The following is an 18,796-nucleotide window of genomic DNA, read 5'->3' on the forward strand; positions in this document are numbered from 1 at the left end:
TCTGAAAACAGAGTCTTCGTAAGCCAAAGGTCAAGGCTGTATGTCCAGAATCCCAGTTTGGGGATCAATCTGCATGCATTCAGTTTGAGATGCGCAGAAACAAAGATCACAGCTTTACCCTTATGATTTTTGAGACTTACTTAAAATGAACCACTGAGATCGGGTTAGTTATTAACAGAAGGCATCACATGTATCAATGGTAATTAAAGTCCTAGAAGCAGCCTGTGGTGGGCATAGGAGAGATAACGTGCCTAAAGGAAAAAGGAGCAAAGAAAAAAAGAATGCATAGGATGGTCAAACAGAAATCATTCTGCCTGCAAAAGAAATAAATTATGGCTACTGAAATAAAAATTAGGAGGGTGAAGAACTCTGGCATAAATGATCACAACTTATTGCAGGTATAACCATCAGCGCAACTCCATGAGCCCGCTGGACTGGTAGAAGTGTTAAAAGCTAATTAATTTTGAAGAGTTCTTACAGCTGTCTCTCCTGGTAACAAGAAGTTACATGACCCCTGCTAGCTTCAGAGTACTCCTCCATATAAATTGATGAATATGAAGAATCACGGAAGGATGTGGCTAAGCAGCTGGATTTGTATCAAATGGAGCCTTTAATTAGCGGTCCTCTACAGCTCTCTGTCCCAGGGGCATCCTCCACCTCCCATGCCCCTTTGGCCTCCTCCATTCTGCAGCATGAGATGGATAAGGTGCAAGGTGTAGGGAGCAGACCGGACTCAACAGCTGCTCCTAAATGGCCCCAAGCCCCCGCAGAGCCAGAGACAAGCATGCTACCTGCTCGCACAGAGCCACCGCAGCAGAGACAGAAGCCCCCTTAGCATATCGCACACTCACCAGCTCACTGTATTAACGGAAGGCAGGTGGGGAACTGTTGCAGCACCTATTAACAACATCCATGACACAGGCTGGGAAGTTTCTCCAACAAGGTCTGACAGCTCCTGACATTCACAGTGACACTAAACGAGGCTCTTGGAGGACTTTGTGTTTACAGCACTGCCGTTAATAAAACCCTCTCCTAATTCTGTAAACCTGTCATCTTTCGCTTGAAGAATCAAAGGGTTTCTGCTCTACAGAAACACACTTTGCATTTGCACTACTAAAAACCAGACCAAACACTGAATATTTTCCCCCAAATCCTTTTTTTCATCACAGAGATGCAGTCACAACAGAATCTCATAACCCCTTTTTTCTCTCTTTGCAGACTATCTTTAAGGAAGGTATCTCATGGGTGAGGTACAGGGCGCTGTCACGAGGGTCAGGACTAGAAAAAAGCAGAAAAGATTTGGCAGGGGCTTACTGGTACAAGTTGTGTTAAAATGCAGTGGTCACCAGACATAAACTAGAACTGGTCAGTCACCAGTCCTACTGAAAAGCATTTGCAGGCTGAGCACAGTTTGGCAGCAAAAAACCTCAAGAGGAGAAGTACCCAGGAAATCAGAAAGCTCCATCTGACTTTCAGAAGATACTATATCTCAAATCACTTACTATAAAGCCATTCAACATTTCAAATGCCTCTTGCATCTGGCAAGAAACACTGCAGGAACTCTGACCAAGCTTCATTTATTTTAGTTCAATATAAACATTTTACGTTGCAAATGTTGCCAAGACTAAGTAGCCTGCACAGTGACAAAACAACCCCACTCAAAAAGAAAGCGGGAATGATCATGACCTTGGTCTAGTCAGATATTGCCCCCAACACCGGCTGTGGCAAAGCCTCCCCCAGACGAACGCAGCAGAAGCACCACTGCTAAAGCAACAAACACACTCTTGTCCCACCAGATTGGAGTTACTTACACGCTGCTGTCTGTCAGCGACATTGTATCGGCATCGCTGGACATGCTCTGCTGCTCGCTGTCGTTGGCACTGGTCGCTGGTGCCAACGCGTAGCCCGTGTTGACATAGTAAGGGTTAACAGGCTCTCTCCATGACCCATGCCTGCAAGAAAAATGAGAGTCAAATTAGAAGGACACAACCACGACCAGCTCCGCATCACTAGGCAGAAGGACTCTGCATGGAGCCCCAGCATTGGTGACAGGGTGCAGAATACGCTGTGTCCACACTAAGTGGCACTGATTGAACCATGAACCCTTTGACTCATAACTGGAAGCAAAAGGGAATTCATGGATTAATGAAGATGATACTGTTAAGAGATGAAGAAGGGAGGGAACAAGACTATATGGAAGAATTCCAGTTCCCACCAGGATTTATGGTGTCCATGGGCTAACTGCTTCGCACTGTCATTCTATGAGCAAGGTGGAACATCTAAAAACAATACCTAGAAAACAAACCAGCATTTTTCTTAGTCAAAATGAGCTTCTATTCTTCCAACAGTGAGGGATGTGTAGCACAACTCACCCATTCTGTGCTTGCCTTTACATTCCTCTTCAACATGTTTGCCAAGGGAGGGAGGTAAAGCACAAAATGGCTGTTGCTTACAATGCAGTATCTAAAGCTGACCTCAAATGTCACACGCAGGTACATCAGACACTTGCAAATTCCACCAGGAAGGACCATCTATCTGATCACACCGGCTTTTCCAATGGATCATCTGTTCATGGATCCATGGAGGCTAGTTTGTATACAACCACATGCCTTGTCCTGCAGACAGGTTGTTCAAGTACACGTGCAAGCAGACCAACCTCCTTCCCTTCCACCAAATGACAGGAAGAGAGACTGCCTCTGTGAGCTAACTTGGGAAGCCAGTTCCTTGCTCTGGAGGAGAGCTGCATTAACGGTGAAGCAGCCTGTGAAACAAGCAGGCAAGTGCTCCTTCACACCGACTGCCACCGGCGTAGCGAAGCTGCTGCCAGTGTGCCTCCAGCTCTGGTACACCGCAGGACAGTCAGGCCACGCAGGCAGATTGTTGTCACTGCAAGTCATTTCGCAATTTGCCAGGAGGAACAAGCTGAAATGTTCACACCAACACAGCATCCTTTAATCCCCCACTCTCTCTGCCTACCCCTCTGCATGAAGAGCAGCATTTGCAAGATATCTTGAAGTTGATGAAATCCTGGGTTTTCCAAGCTCTGCTACCAGCTCTGAAAATCAGAGTCCTGTTTTAATTCAGATCACAAAGCTCATCAGCATGTGGTTTTATTTAGTAACTCAGTAACCGGCACCTAGTTGATGTGGTTTGTAATGGACCTTGAGCAAACACCTCCAAGGAGGACACATCTTGCAATTTGTGCTTCCCTGTTCTGCTGTGAAAAGCTTTTCTGGCTGTACTGCAGTGGTCAAAGTTCTACAGACAATAGAAAACTGTCCCTGCCCTGATGAGTTTACATTTAGATAAGACAAGGAAACCCATGAGAAATGCACAGATGGAAGGAGCGGAGGTGAGGAAGACACCAGCAAAGGGACAAGTTAGCAGTTTTGGCACATTTGTACAGAGGATGAATGCAGGACAGCCACCACCTGAACTGGGACTAGCAGACAACCCATTTAAGGTGAGATTTTCAGAATCATTTAGCTATAGTAGGGTACTCACTTACAAAGATAGAAGCATTACATTACCAAATTATTTTAAAACCTGAATTTGACAGGACTGTAGCCTTCAGCTAACACACTGCTTGTGTAGCTCCTATTCACCCTGCCCCTCTGCTCTAGACACAGAACCAATTTTCCTTGTAATACAAGAGGCCATGGGTGTTCACTGGTCACTAAGAAAAATCATACTGGTTTAGGTCCATTATGGGGTCAGTTAGAAACAAATTACCCTCCTATTCTCACAAAAAGAAAACTAACATTTTGCTTGCCACAAACCAACAAAAACTCCAAGCTATTTCTCCTTGGATGATGAAGCTCAGTATAGTTGCAGAGTGGCGCAAAGAGCATTCAAAACTGAGTCAGCTGAGGTTTTTCACAACTGCTTGAGGAAGAGGGAGCCTTGTGAAGTTTCTCCATGCTTGGGTGCAACAGAGTCAGTTGGGTACGAATGCTTAGGGGCACCTTGTGGTGGTGAGTCACCACGGACATCTTCCAGCACACAAACTTTCTGTCTGTTGCTGTAAATGTGCACTGGAGGAACTTTACTTCTATATTCTATCAGATTTCAGAGCAGCTTTCTAGGGCAAACATTTAAGATTGGAAATAATTTGAACAAGTTCACTGTAAAAAGCAAGGTATAATAAGTGAAAACCTTAGCAGCCCCCTTCACCAGTTTTCCCCTTGCGTAATGGTCAGTTCTGAACATTAAAGCAGAGCTGTGCAGTGCAACCCTCCTGTCAAATCTGATCTGACAGTTGCATGATGGAGGCTGATACAACCTCTTAAATTGAGGCAGGAATGATGGATAACTCAGGCCTTCCCTGCGGGCAAAGAGAAGGATGCTTTTTGGATAACCCAATTAAAATACAGCACCAACTTCTAGCAGACCTTCTTGCCGGGACTCTCTGAAAGAGACAAGATTATTCTAGCAGTATATTAAGAAAGCACTGTGATATACAGAATAAATAGCACAGATCAATCGATTTCTCCTTTGTATCTGTTGATACAAAGACAGAACATCATCAGAGTATCTGAACAGTTTGTTGGGTATGGATCTGAGATGGCTAAAGGAACCAAGAGTGAGCAGATGAGTGCTGGGTGGTCCCTGGCCCCTCTGGAGGAGTCCGGATGGACAGGCTCTCTTGCAGCACTCTGTGGCTGTGGGCTTCCTACTGAGGAGGCAGGCAAGCATTTGGTCACAACTACTGTATTTAGTCAAAATTACACACTTAAGCATGTATACAACAGGGATTATTTCCATTTTAGCTCTGCCTCTAATACATCAATGCAAATGTAAACTTTCGGTAAGCATAAGTAGATGGAAAGGGTATAGGATTTCAAAGCAATCATAACAGGTTACATTACTTTTGAGGAATCCATCTGTATTCAATCCTTCTCCTAATGTTCCCTCTCCCTGACAACTCTCTTCAGCTGGCTCGTATCACTATTTGAATGTTTTGTGCCGTGCCTCTGAAGAACGCTTTCAACATCTATTAGGAGGAAAACATTAAAGGAACATGGAGTCTAACAAAAAAACCTGGTCACTTCTGATCTGGGAGGGGAGGCTGCTTTAAAAGGGATACACGCACACTCAGAGCGATTTGAAATGTCAGCTAAAAACCTCACATACCGAGCTCCATGTGCTGATAAGGGCGATAAAAGGAAAGGTGAGCATTTAAAGTTAGACTCCACAAAAATTCCTGTAGACTTCTGGAATTTCATTTTATTTTTTTAGACAGAAAGAGCAATGAACGTTTTTGAAACGAACACAGAACATTTCGCACATTGCAGAAATAAAGCTGCATGTCTCCTCTGCAGCTCTCAGTTGCTCAACCCTCAAAATAATCACATAGGGAACAATTATAATAGAGATCACAGTGACCCAAGTAAGTCAACCTGACCAGCTGCTTTTTCTTTGCATAAAGCCCTCCACTGATCAGTCTAAGTTCTGGTAACGCTGACAAGGGCCAAAACTGCTGTAGAAAACCAGCAAGCATCTCCTTAGGGCTTCCTTCTACCTGTTCAGTTTATTTTTATTTTGCATGTTGTCTTGGCTGCATCCCATTCCCAAATTTCCCACTCCTCCAACCAAGACCAGCACACAGCACTTTGAACATTAGCACCATCTGATCTTGGAGCTTCAATATAGGTGAGAAGAGAGGTAAGGTCCTCTTCAGCCCTCTTGCCCTAGAGCTGGAGTTCCCACAGCATTGTGACTCCCTAAGGGCATCCTTTTACTTCCAGCCTGGGATCCCCAGTCTCCTTCACACAACTTCACGTGATGGCTATTTCCATTTTAAATCAAAGATGCAAAGTCCCAAATTTTTATCGAACATGCTGCTCTTTGCTCTATGCAAAAAATACAGAGCCGGCATGCTCTGGGGCAGAATTGCATCACCTTCAACACCCACAGTGGGAGGAAGATCTCACAGATCCTGCCTGCAAAGCCAAATCCACACGGCACTCCCTTCGGTTCTCAACAGTTACATACCGCTTTCATTGATGTTCTTCATCAAGCATGGGAAAAAAAAAAACCTACGGCAAGAAGGAAACTTCCTTGGAGATGAAAGACCTCTAGGTAACTCACTTCTGTAGAATTTAAATTCTCACTGGAGGGAATAAGTTGCACAATGCTCTACTGGCAGGTCTGAGAGACATGGTCTTCCCAAGTCTGCCAGCAGTTCCAGTGTGGATGGAGCAGCTCCCAGTCTAACAGGGAAGCTGAGCTGATCCACCAGTTTTCACTGTTACCATCTTCCCCAACTCTAGCACTGAATTTTTATGACACTGACATCTTCTGGGAGAAAATTTTTACTCAAAAGAATTGATGTTGTGATAGAACCCAAGCAGGCTGGCAGTCCTCCTCTTGCAAGGGTCCCCCACCTGCCTGCACATTCAGCTCGCCAGTGGCATGGCGAGGCTCCTCCAAACCCCTGCGTTATCAAGGAAGCAGTTGTTTGAGACGCTAGATTAGTAAACCCAAGTGATAAAGACTCATAAAGCTGACAACTGCAAAAACCCAGTGCATTCTGCTTATGTTCCCCCTAAACAGTGCTTCCAGAAGATTTCCTCCTGTGACATACTCCAAACCTTTGGTCACCATGGTTTTAGGTGAGCAGCTTGTTTTTAACATGGGAGAAATCCCATTTTCTAGGCAGCAAGCCATGAGGCAGCTGGTGATCATCACTTCATGAGTTGCCTTAGAAAGCTCTGAGCTGCAGGAGACATGGGGATGTTGGCAAGTCGCAGGGAAGGACACCCCAAAATGGGCTCGACAGAAACTCAAGATCTCTCACCACAGCTGATGGAAGGTCGAGCAGCTGTGATACCCTCCGTCCTGCACAGCTGCAAGGAACATCATGGCAGGACACAATTCCTCCTTTCCTCTTTTGGTAGGTCATGGTTGAGCTGAGGGATGATGCCCAGAGACCACAGACCAGGGCTGCAGCTCAACGAGACCCAGTTACGGAGTCTTTGTGTGCCCACTCTGCTTTTTCACACCAAATTCTGACAGTTTAGTTCAAATTTTTACAGTCCTGCATTTCTGAAGACAACTATTTACAGACCTACATCTGCAGGAGGAAACCAGCACTAAGCACTACTCCTACTTCATGTCTCTGGGCATTTTGCCTTCGTGATTGGGAGGATGTAGTCTAATCCTGAGACATCCTTCCAGCTCATTATTTTGACATCTCCCATTTATTCAGTGTGAAAAAATTAATTTTCCAGTTTAAAAGTTACATACTTCCACCCAAGGAAAAAAAAAAAAAAAGGCTTCCAAAATGACAGCTCGCTGTGTCTCTGGTTGGCCAGACATGATCAAAGCTCTCTTACTTCTCATACTTACATCTACCAACAAGTGGGTGACTGTCATATCCTTCATGCAGTAGCACATTTCATTATCACAACCAGTCAATCAAATCAAAAGGTGCACATGTTAGCTTATGATGTACGAGCCGAAGCAAATCCCTTCAGCATATTTAAATAGCATGTGCTGACAAGAGTGTCCGAGCAGCACGGTCACCTTTAAACAAGGGATTAGAACAGCATCCACCAATAAATCTGACTTACAAGATTACATTAATCTACCATCAGAACAAAGAAGTCTCCATTTCCAATCCGTGGTACCAACAACCATAACAATTGTTGCACCATACTGCATATAAACCTAGCAGAAATGTCCCAAAGTATTCACAGCGCTCCCCAATACATCATCACGGGTATGACTTGGAGCCAAGACCAAAACATCTATGAAGATGCAAAGCTGAAAACCTTTACTCTTGACTGGATTTAACCTGTGCTAAAGATACAAAGTCTGCTCAAGAGGTTAAAATTGAGGATTTAAGCTTATAATTTGATTGCAGATCATCAGGGTTGTTCCACTTAAAACTCTTCCCAATTACTCTGGGTACTCAGACACTGCTGTGCATCTCATCTTTATCACTGCCAATGTCAAGCTAATCACATGTGTTCTAGGCAAGGGCAGCTTCTTCAAAGATCACATCAATTCTGGACAAGTTAATCTGTTCTTTGAGGTCTCCAGATGGCTCTTGCCAAGAAAGTTCACTTCCAGCCCTGCAGCCAGCGAGTGCAGCGGCCCCGGCACTCTGCAGAGCATTACAAAGGAACCAGATCAAAGTTGTGTCTTACAAAAAAATGAAATCTGAAGTTTGAAAAGCAACAGCAGCCTGTCACTTGTAGGCTTAAAAACGACTTCTGCATGCTCCAGCTATCAGGGAATTTATGATTACAGTCTGGCTTTTAAAAGCTGATGAAAAAACCAACGGTCTTTAGTGCTACTTGCCTTTGCAAATCTGTATCTTCTTCTGTACTTATTCATCCTCCCACGCTGGAGGAAGAAGGCAAATAAATAAAAACGTAACTAAAAGTACAGATAAGGGCTGCTCTTCTCTTTTATTCCAAGGCATTCAATTCCATTTTAGGACTACACAGAGATTATTTTACGGGGAGCTTCAGTAATTATTGTGAAGTATTAAAGTACAGTTACAAAAGCTAAATCCAAGATCTACCAGTCTTGAGTTTCCAATTTCTCACTCCTTTGCATTTACCAAGGACATACTGCTTCTCAGGCAGCACTAAAGTACAGAAGATGCATTAATTGAAACCAATAATTTAGATCACAGGATACAGCAAGGTGGGCAAGAAAGTGGTTTAGAATTTGTCAGAATCTAGGAAGGAAGCTGAAATACAGGAAAGAAATTCTTTGCCTTAGGAGGCAAATAAAGACTAGACAGGCTCAATATTGTGGCTGTATTGCCCTACCGCCACCCTAACCTTCTTAGGAAAGGCTTTCAGACAGCAGGATGCAATCACTGCGTTCCAAGGAAACTGCAGAACAAGTCCCTCAAGATTTCATCTGACTGTGCATCTACAAATCAGCCCTCCCAGCTCCTCCCTCCCAACAGAGGCAAGGCTGTGCTCATTCACCGCCCCAATGTATATTTTGTCCGCTCATTAGAGTTAAAATCAAAACTGTAAAAACCCAATTTTGACACACAATACTTTCTAAAAACAATTTATGTCTTCTCTAGAGGAAGACCAAACCCCTCACTTACTGAATAGCTTAATGCATGATAAATGTGTTAAAATAAAGGAGAAAATATGGGCAACATCACATCTGCACATCAATTACCAGGACACTTGGATCACCTTCCTGAAATAAAGTGAAAGCCACAGAACATTCTGCTCCCTATCTAATAATAATAGGTATCTGCTTGGATTCCCTTCAGCATATTAGCCTGAATTTATACCATACCATAGCGGTTTGGGTTTTTTAAAATGATGACATGATTAATATCAATCCTTATCCATTATAAAAGGTTGATATTAAATAGGGACATTTTCTATAAAATATACAGGCTATTTGGCTGCATTAATTGTGACTGAACCAGAGTCTTACTGCTTTGCAGTAGCCTGGCTCCATCAGTCATTCAAAAGCCTCTGTAGTGACTTAAGAAGCTACAAAACCAGAGCAAACCCAGCACCTCCTGTGTGCATTTTGGATCGCTAGGGGACATTGCTCCCATCCATATGCCACACTTGCCTCCATGGCATGGCCTGTCAGACCATGTACCACAGCAGAATGATTTTTAATATTTTATTGGAAGGGAGAGAATTAGGCTCACACAGGGATGTGCTGAACATGCACACATGTTGCCAGAAAAAGTTACCTTTATAACTAAGTATGTGACTGGCATCAAAATGCATCCCGAATGTAGTGAGACGACCTGGACCCTGAGGACCAAAGCCTCCTGACACCTCCAGAACAGAGAGATCCTGCCCAGGATCACATGTGTAAGGAGGAATGTCAGAACAGAAGCACCAATGTGCTTTGAGGTCACACTGCGCATTAAAATAAACACAAATCTTTTCAAATCACAGGGCCTGTCTACATGATCCTTGCAGCATGCCCAGGAGCTCAGGTTCCCATATCTGGGATGGGAATGCCATGCTTCCAGCACACTTCCAGTGTGCTCTGGCTGCCCAAGGCTTTGGGTGAGAACAGCCCACAGCAACACTCCCCAAAACGAGTGGGACCCAAATCCTCAGCCCCCTGACCCTCCGAACAGGCTCACCCTGGGCCACCGTGCTTGCTAGCATGGACACAGGCACAGAGGGCTGGTAGTGCAGTCTCTGCCCCCTGCTTAAACAGAGCTGGGGAAAATTCAGTTGAGATGCAAGACCTTTCTGCTCTGCCTGAAATGACATCTATGTTCTAATACAGTAAGTGTTTTATATATATATTTATTTATACGTATATGTGTGCGCTTCAGTGGATGAACATATAGAGTAGCCATTTCAGACAGCAGGCAGCAATGCCAGCTCCCAGCTCTCTGCTTTCCCAGGTGATTCCCCCCAGTATACTGGGGCTGGTGGAGAGGGGAAACACCCCACAGAGAGTTACGGGTGTCTCTGTGTGGGCTCCTCTGCCTTTACTCCAGTTTCCCTTCCCTGGGAAGGCAGGCAGGGCAGATCGGAGACATAGAGGAGTTGCAGAAGAAACGGTTCTTCCCAGAAGGGGCAATATAATGATCATGTCACAGGTGTAAAACTACTTCTGAACCTGTTCAGAGCTTTCCATGTCACACCAAGCGAGGGACCATCCATCCTGTTGGCCCGCCCTGCCTTGCAGCCCGGGATGCTGCTCCCTCTGCAGATGAAATAAGCAGCCGAAAGCATCTCCCAGCTTTGCAGTCACAGGCCAGCCGTGCAGACACCCACGCGACAGCTTCCAGCCCACAGCAACCCCCTTGCCTGCTGAGGGCCTTTGCGAAACAAATTACTTCCAAATGCCTGCCTCTGAGGCGCGGGGAGGAAAGGGAAGCCCAGGTTTATACCTGGGTCTGCTCATAACCTAAAGAAAGCAGCAGCTCCACTTAAAAACACCACTGCCTGCAAACTATCAAATTAATCCTGGGATTTCAACAGCTTTTCTTCATTATTTTTCATCTGAACCAAACCACAAATTTACTTAATGACTAAACCAGGCGAGTAAGTACTTTGTTTTCCACACAGCGCAAACCTTTCTAACGGGATCCAGGTTTCCAGAAAATGCGTTTACCTAACATCAGGCAAGGGAGAGGGTCCATTTCCGAGATGTGTTTCATGGTTTTTTTTTTTTAACTTCCCCAAACCCACCAGCATCGTGGTCGGGATATCTCCAAGTCCTGAGCCTGAGGAGAGGCACTGAGCAGGGCGAGGAGGAATACAATAAGAACACTGTGTTCCAGGCATGACTGAATAAAAGGCAAGAGCATGCTTTTGGCTAGCAGGATTCAGTGCTGTAACTCCGTCTGCCTCTTTTCTTCTCCGTCTGAAGCAACGTTGTTTGTACACGCTTCTCTGAAATGGAAAGTATTTCCTCTTGCCTGCTTGTTCCAAGGAAAGATCTGAGGAGGCCTGGTATAACCAGGCAGAACTGGGGATTCTCCAGTGCCTCGACACTTCTTTGCCAAAATTTCTGCTCAACAAGAAAGGGCTTACAAGAAAGAAATCACGAGCAGATTTCTCTGCAAGCTCAGTAACTTAAGACCAGGGCCTATAGGATGAGTAAGTTTTTGGACGGGAACAAAGCATCCAGCTTTGGCCAATGACTCCAGACCATGCTCCTCCTTTCTATATACCTACGGAGCCTCTGGTGTGTTCAAGAACATGGGATGGGGTAGGGATGTCTACAGGTACATGGCCCACACTGGGGAACAGAGCTATTGCAATCAAAGAGCAAATAAGACTGCTGGGGTTCAGTTCTTTCTCAGACCACTGAAGCTTTTCAGGAGGCCATAAACCTCAGCGCTGCAATCTGTTGTCTGTATTGCCTTCAGGGATAAATTTTCCGACACTTAAATCACAACAGTGGTGTTGCTGATGGCTGAAATGAAGGGAGAAGATACGCAACTCAGGGGGGCTCCATTTCACAAAAACTAGTCGCAGCTTTGACATTAAACTGTTTCCTTTTATCACTGGGCCACGTAATGTAAGCTGAGCTGCATGACCACAGACTCGCTAGCCTCGCTTAAATCCTCACCGAAACAATGGCATGAAACTCAATACTCATTACTAATTTATTGCCAACAAACTTGGTATTTTAATGAAATTACAAATTTGGGTGGGTGGCAGAAGAAAACAGTCGATGCAGTATTTTGAACAGCTATGAGGCACCTGACTTAGCACCTCAAACCCACCCAGATTTGGTCCCAAAGATCTTTGACAAAGCTCTACTAATGATGAGGTGGGTAAGATTAGCATTAATCATGCACAAACACCCAGTTTATTTCACTGAATAAGGTCTGGCTCACCAACACACAAGAAACGAAGAGGTCGCTCACTAGTGCCTTAACTCCTACAGAAAGGATCCAAGAAACTCCCCCAACTGAACAAGAGGGGACCAGAGTCTGACCTCAGCTGGTAACAAAACCAAAAACACAGAGGGCTGGCAAGACCTGGCAGAGATAAAGCTGAGAATCAGGATTTAATAGTGCTCCCAGAGGGGAGATTCAGCTGATTAGAAACATCCTAATCTTCTCTCTCGGTGTATATTAAAGGTCAAGAAGTGGAATCAGATATTGGCAGCACATGAAAAAGCAACTCAGTCAAGCAAAAGACCTTCACAAAGATGTTTCATACCTTCGCATTAAAAATTCCTGCAAAGCCTTATTTAATTTTACTTCTATCTAGGGAACACATTTAAGTTTAAAGTCAAGAGACCATTAGATCAGGACAGAAAAGAAGATTCCCGCCCCCCCCGAAGACTTCTGCCTCCAACCAGCACCTATAATGAGCAGGAGTTCATAAGCGTCAGTTGACTGTGACCACGAGAGATAAGTAGGTCTGCTCAGCGCTGTACGCTGCCAGCTGAGTGCTGTACACTCACAAGTACAGCACCACGAAGCAGAGCTTCTCTAGCAGTCCTCTGGAGTCTCACAAGCTCCCCAAATGGGGTCATTAAAGGATACTTACTGGATCATGTTAACAAACGGCAGGCTGCATCAACAGCAAAATACTGGCAAGCTGCAAAAAGCTTTTAAACTTGCTCTATCATTTATTGCTCAGCTGTGAAGAGATGTCAGCATCACAGCAAATGTATAAAGCCAAACTCAGGCTCCTCATCTCTGACCGGAGCTTGTAATCTGACGTTCCCTTCTCAGCTCAAACTGACCTGGCCAATATAATGCAGTGGCTGGGGCAAGATGAGGGTGGACTGCATCATGCTATCCTTCTGACAAGGTCCATTAGAGGTTGACAGCAATGACAAAACCCCAGAAGAACTGTAATAACAACAACCAGAAGAAATGAACCACACAGAAACCGTGTCCACATGCTGTTCAAAAGGACCTCTCCTTCTCTAGAAGTACGTTTTTTTTCCTCCTTTAAGATTTTTGCAGACTAACAGCAAATAACTTCGCTCCTGTCCCCAGAAAATACATGTACAGAGGGAAGTTAGTTTTGTGAAGATGCTACAGACAACCTTCCTTTTAAATAACAACTAAAGTAACTTTTCCTTAGATGGTGCAGAATGAAGTCTTCTTTCCCAGTCCTAGTTTTGGGACAGTCACTGAACCCTGCACCTCCAGCCAGACCTGGAAGCCAAACCATGAATAGCTGCACGGAGGTCACACAGAGTCACATTTAAAAATAATGAATGGAATCAGTGGATTCAGTATCACACTTCTTGCGGCTGTATTTTTACAAATCTCAATTTTTACAGATCTAAATTCAGTGGCTGACTGGCAAACCGAGAGTGAGGAATTCAGCGGTGAGAAAGGTGGAGATCAGCATCCCAAGGCGGCCAGTGCAGCTTGGTTAGCAATGCCCGTTTACTGCATATACCTTGAGCGTACCTAGAAGGACCCCACTGGGCATGTTCTGCTCATGAAGGTGACAACATGTCCAGAGGTATTTACCAAATAGTTCAAGGTGCAAGAACCAGTTCACCTCATTTAAATGGATATTAAAAAGTAGCGAAAAACAGCTGAAGGAGGCAGGGAAGGGGAAAACAAAGAAAAGTTGCTCACAGACAAATTGCACAGGAGCTCACAAGGTAGCTCCTGGGACACTGCAGTACCAGAAGGTCCAGCTGCTAAACTCCACACCAGAGGTAAGATGAAACACCTTTAACTGTAGCACAAGAGTGTTAGGGCAGCTGTTGGGAGGCTTACATATGCAGTCCGTCCTGTCACCCTGTTTGGCCAGTGCTCAGGGAAGTCCTGTGCATGTTTCTTCTTGGTGCACTTTGCAGCTAGTGAAATTTGACTTCAAGAACTGTGCTGGGGTTTATTATTTTTGCCTTATATAATTTTTCTGTTTTGGTTCTCGTCCATTAGAACAAGCAGAGATATGGGCTTTTACCTTCATTACACAAATTCCACAGTATCTTTTCATCTGGTATGCATTATTGAGGGGATATATATGAAGTACCATGTCCATTTAAAGTGCTGTAAAAGAGCTGTTTGAACTCTCATTCTGTTCCTACATATCTTTATACAATTAAAACCAGTTGATGGTTCCATTTAGGAAAAATAAGTGACAATGCAAGCAATGTGCTTTTTGTTCTAAATAAATTAGCTAAAACAGATAAAAGACAGCCGTGTTTTTTTTTAACCTCAGTTCCTTAAAGACAGAAGGCCAGGTGATCAAACTCCCTGTGTTTCTGTTCATCTCTTTTTACCCCCTCCAGAAATTCTGAGTACAAGGTATTTGCTGACACCCAACCAAATTCAAGAGGGGAGGGAGGCCCCAAAGACACTGTGATAATCAGCAAAAACTGGGAGGTGCAGAGAGACTCTGAATAATGACGAGGTTGTGGCCAGATCTCAGTAAAAAAACCTACAGGGAGATCTTACAATCGCCTCAAATGCTCCAGCGCCAGCTGACACCTTCCCAGACACCTAAGTCAGCATGGGCCCATTGCAAAAGCTGTATTTTGGGAGCCCTAGTGCTGAGACCAAAATTAATTCTGCATTTTGGATGGCAGTGGATGGGCCCCAAATCACCTCCAGTTGACATGATGTGTTGCTGTTACTGTTCTCTTCTTCTATAGCAAGCGGAGCACAGAGCAGAGCACCATGGCTCCCACTGCCACATGCTGCAATCATCCCAGCTGCCGTAATTAAAATTGAAATCCTGAGGATGAAGGAAAAGGCTGTTTTCTGCATAGGGCCTGGAGCACAAGAGCTGTGAAACACTGGAGCCCATCTGTGTGACACAAACATACCATCTGTTAGAGAATGCATATGTGCCATACTATACTTACAGGTTTTCATTGGCCAAGTAGGTAATACAAAAATGCCTCATTGCTTTAGATGTTTTCTCCTTAAGACAGGAGGGAAAAGCAACCTACAGTTTAAAAAAAAAAGTCTGTGCCCATGTATCGCACTACCTGCAACTGATCTTGCACTACTCTCTGCAGAATTTCATCTACTCAGGGCACAGGATAAATGCACTGATATCCTTCTTTTTCCCCTCTTTGTACTTCTGCATCACCCACACCTCATGCTGAATGCAGCATTATTCACTTTGTTGGAGACTCTTCTATGGCAATTCTCACAGGTGAATCTCATATTTATTTGTGCTGCTTTTCTGGAGGAAGGAGAAGCTATTATCCTCTTATGTACAAAAAGCCAACTGCAATGCTGAAATTGTCAGAATTTTCTCAAATGTGGATGCTCAGTTTGAAACACTCTGGGACTAACACTCAGCATTTTTGTAAGAATTCTGCCTTGATGCACGCTCAGCACATCAGCAAGTCTGATCTGGGTCTTCAAGTTACAAAGAAAGCTAGTATGTACGATGACTCTCTCCCAGGGAGAAGAGCTGTCTTACAGGATGTCTCTGGCAGAAACCAGCACTGAAGCACCTGTATTTTTCCATTTGCATCTTCTGCCTCTTCCGCTGCAAGGTCTTTTAATGATGCAAGAGGTAATGGAGGTGCCCTGTGCACTTTCCTTCCTACCTGCTCTGTCAGTTCCTCTGGCACTAGCCATCCCATGCAATGAACAAGCAAGAGGCCTAAAGAAAAAAAGTCTGTGATCACACATCAACAAGTAGCTACAGGAGCAGAGAAAATGATGAAATGCCATGTGATACACCATGCATTAGACTCACACACCACCCCATGTCTACACGGGGCAAACACCCCCAGCCCCTCACCTGTTCAGCTATATGGGTTCAATCACACAGTCAGGGTCAGCTCACAGCCCGCCCCCTTGGAGGCAAACAGGGTTTCTCTCCTCTACCCTGCCATTCACTTACACAAAAGGGAATTTTACCCTGTTATCAAACATGGCTGAGATGAGCAAGTCAGTCAGTCCTGTGTACTTTAAACTAAGGCTGCACAGGCAGCATCAGCTACAGCACCTGAAAACTTCAGGAAGCATCAGAAAACCCCTTTCCAGTTTCAATACCCTGTACAGCCTCATGTCTTGTTAGCTCCCAACATCACCTGCTCACTGTTGTAGGATCTCACCCTCCTCACCTCCTCCTTGTCACTGCCCAAAAAGCTTTTTTTGTGCTGAGTGCCTTTTCTGGAGGATGTGAGAAGAGAGCTGGCTCACCTAATGATGAGTGTTGAAGACTCCATAATCATCAGCAGCAGCAACAGGAACTGCAGTTTCCAGTCTTTGAAGTCTTAGCCATGAGCATTGTGATAGCAAATACACTTTTCAGATACTCTGGCTGCCAAAATTTTAAACCATCTACTAAAGAGCTCATGCAATTGTCACAAGCTTATGATTTAATCAAATTGGACGGGTTCTCACATGGACCGCAAAAGGTATGTTCAAGCTGCCAGCACCCCTTCCACCTCCAGCAACCCACTTGACAAACGATACACGCCTGCTTCAAAGTAGGAAATCTGGAAGGTTATCAATGAAAAGTAAATTGTAAGACTCTGACATGAGCAAAACAATGTAATTTCCTCTCCCTCTGTTTTTGCTAAAATTTGCCAAAATAATTCAGCCCTAGGCAGAATCTCAGCGTGGAAGAATACCAAACAACACAGTCTGATAAAGATATGAGCAACTACAACAAAGTTTTATATAATGGGAAATGTTAGGCAACCATGACTACAGCCATTGCTGCCAGCTCCGCCTATATAGTAAATGAGCGATATTTTAACATCACTGTACCCCCCCAGAAACTACAAGCAAGCCTGTAGCATGAGTCATAATATCCTTGGCATACATTTTGATCGTGAAGTTGATGAAAGCACCCATCCCCAGATCTGTGTGTGAAAACCGTAGATGAATTCATCAAAACATGCAGGAGCTTGTGACACCGATGTTTGAGCCTGCACATTTGCATCTGCAGCTGTGAGACTCTTGCATGACACAACGCGACAGCAGAGAGACTTGGCTGCCGACTTTCGCTGCTGGTACCTTGTCACATCCAGGGAAGACAGAACAGTATTTGCCAGTGGTTCTTATTCTAGGACTGATCTTTCTGGACTATGTGTATAGCCACAGTATGATGTAAAATTCACACCATGAGCAAGGGAGCAAAGACTCTTCTGTTTTGCATGTGCATGTTGCTAAGACAGCAACTGCTCAATGGGGTCATCTCCTTTGCTCAAGATGGTAACAGATGTCTATGTATGCTGCAGACATGCATTTCTTGTGCAGCTTTAAGTGAATTATAAATCAACTTATGAATTCCACTGTTGGTGACTTACGGAGATCCTCCATGTGCAGGATCACTTCGTTACTTGCCTGCAGCCAGCAGGCTGACTGCCTGGTGGGATTGCTTGTCGAAGGGCCGTAATTTCTGACCTCCAAATCTTCAACTTTACAACTGCTCTCAGCCTCACCCCTGGAAGCCTACCCCAGTCCAGACAAGCAATCACAATAATTAATCAGGCTGCTTTCTCCAGCAGCAAGGAAGAGGGCCTTCCCAAGCAGCTATTTCCAGACACTAACCTGGCAAATCTCCCCCCCTAGGCTGTATTCTCTGGGAAAAGTTAGGGAACAGGTTGGGACAAAGAAATATCTGCAAAATTCCTTGACTGGGGCCAGCCCCAGGAGATCAGGAGGCTGTGCATGTCTGTGAGTGGGTGCCCCTGGGATCGGGAAGAATCTTAACTTACTGTTGGAAATGAGGTTGCATCCAAAGAACCTTTTAGGGATTTTATTCTCTGCTGTGAAGCAGAGGACATACAGGGCCACAACTGCTCTCAGGACACTGCTCACAAAGACTCGGGCTTCAGTTTTGGGAAGAACGCCACTGCTGAGGAAGAATTCTGCCTCCCTGGTAATTTAGGGCAAGTTCACGAAGTGATAAAACTCTGATACTGACCTTCCCTGAAAATGCAGTTAGAATCCAGAAGACTGAATATACCCCCAGAACAGTGCCTGCTCAACTGCTAGTCTTAAGAGAGATGTTTCCATCAGTCCTAAAGAGGACCAAGCACTGTGATTCCATCGGCAGGAGAGGATCTGCTGGTGATCATCAGAACCCAGAAAACCTCTTCTGATTGTGATCAATGCCACTTTCTCAAGTGACCAGAACTAGCAAGCCAAGGTCACCTGCCTGGCTGAAATTCAGCCCAGGAGGGCTGGATGAACAGCAATAAGAAAGAGGTCTCGTCAAATGCAAGTCTGAAACGTGTGGAACTTTTAGTTCTAGAGCAAGAAAAGATTTTGACCCAGTTTCAGTTTTTAAGTCCTTCTCTTAAACAAAAGCAGCTGAAGTTTAAATGAGCCAATTCTGCAGATCATTATGCTGCTATTACACAATTCCTTCTAATCCCTGAAGTGTGGAAGATGTGCCAACGCCAACCCAGG

The 18,796-nt window shown here is 44.6% G+C and overlaps 1 protein-coding gene across 2 annotated transcripts in view; it reads right to left on the reverse strand.

Moving 5' to 3' along the window:
* AXIN1 (axin 1) overlaps nt 1-18,796 on the reverse strand; it is a 75,183-nt gene that overhangs the window by 31,411 nt on the left and 24,976 nt on the right. For both annotated transcript variants that reach the window (XM_080384524.1, XM_080384523.1), the window contains exon 3: nt 1,812-1,952. In XM_080384524.1, coding sequence (XP_080240650.1) covers nt 1,812-1,952 — 141 coding nt within the window. The remainder of the gene's footprint in view (nt 1-1,811; nt 1,953-18,796) is intronic.

This window comes from Falco punctatus (genome assembly GCF_963210335.1).
Source record: "Falco punctatus genome assembly, chromosome: 4".
NCBI classification, from domain to species: domain Eukaryota; kingdom Metazoa; phylum Chordata; class Aves; order Falconiformes; family Falconidae; genus Falco; species Falco punctatus.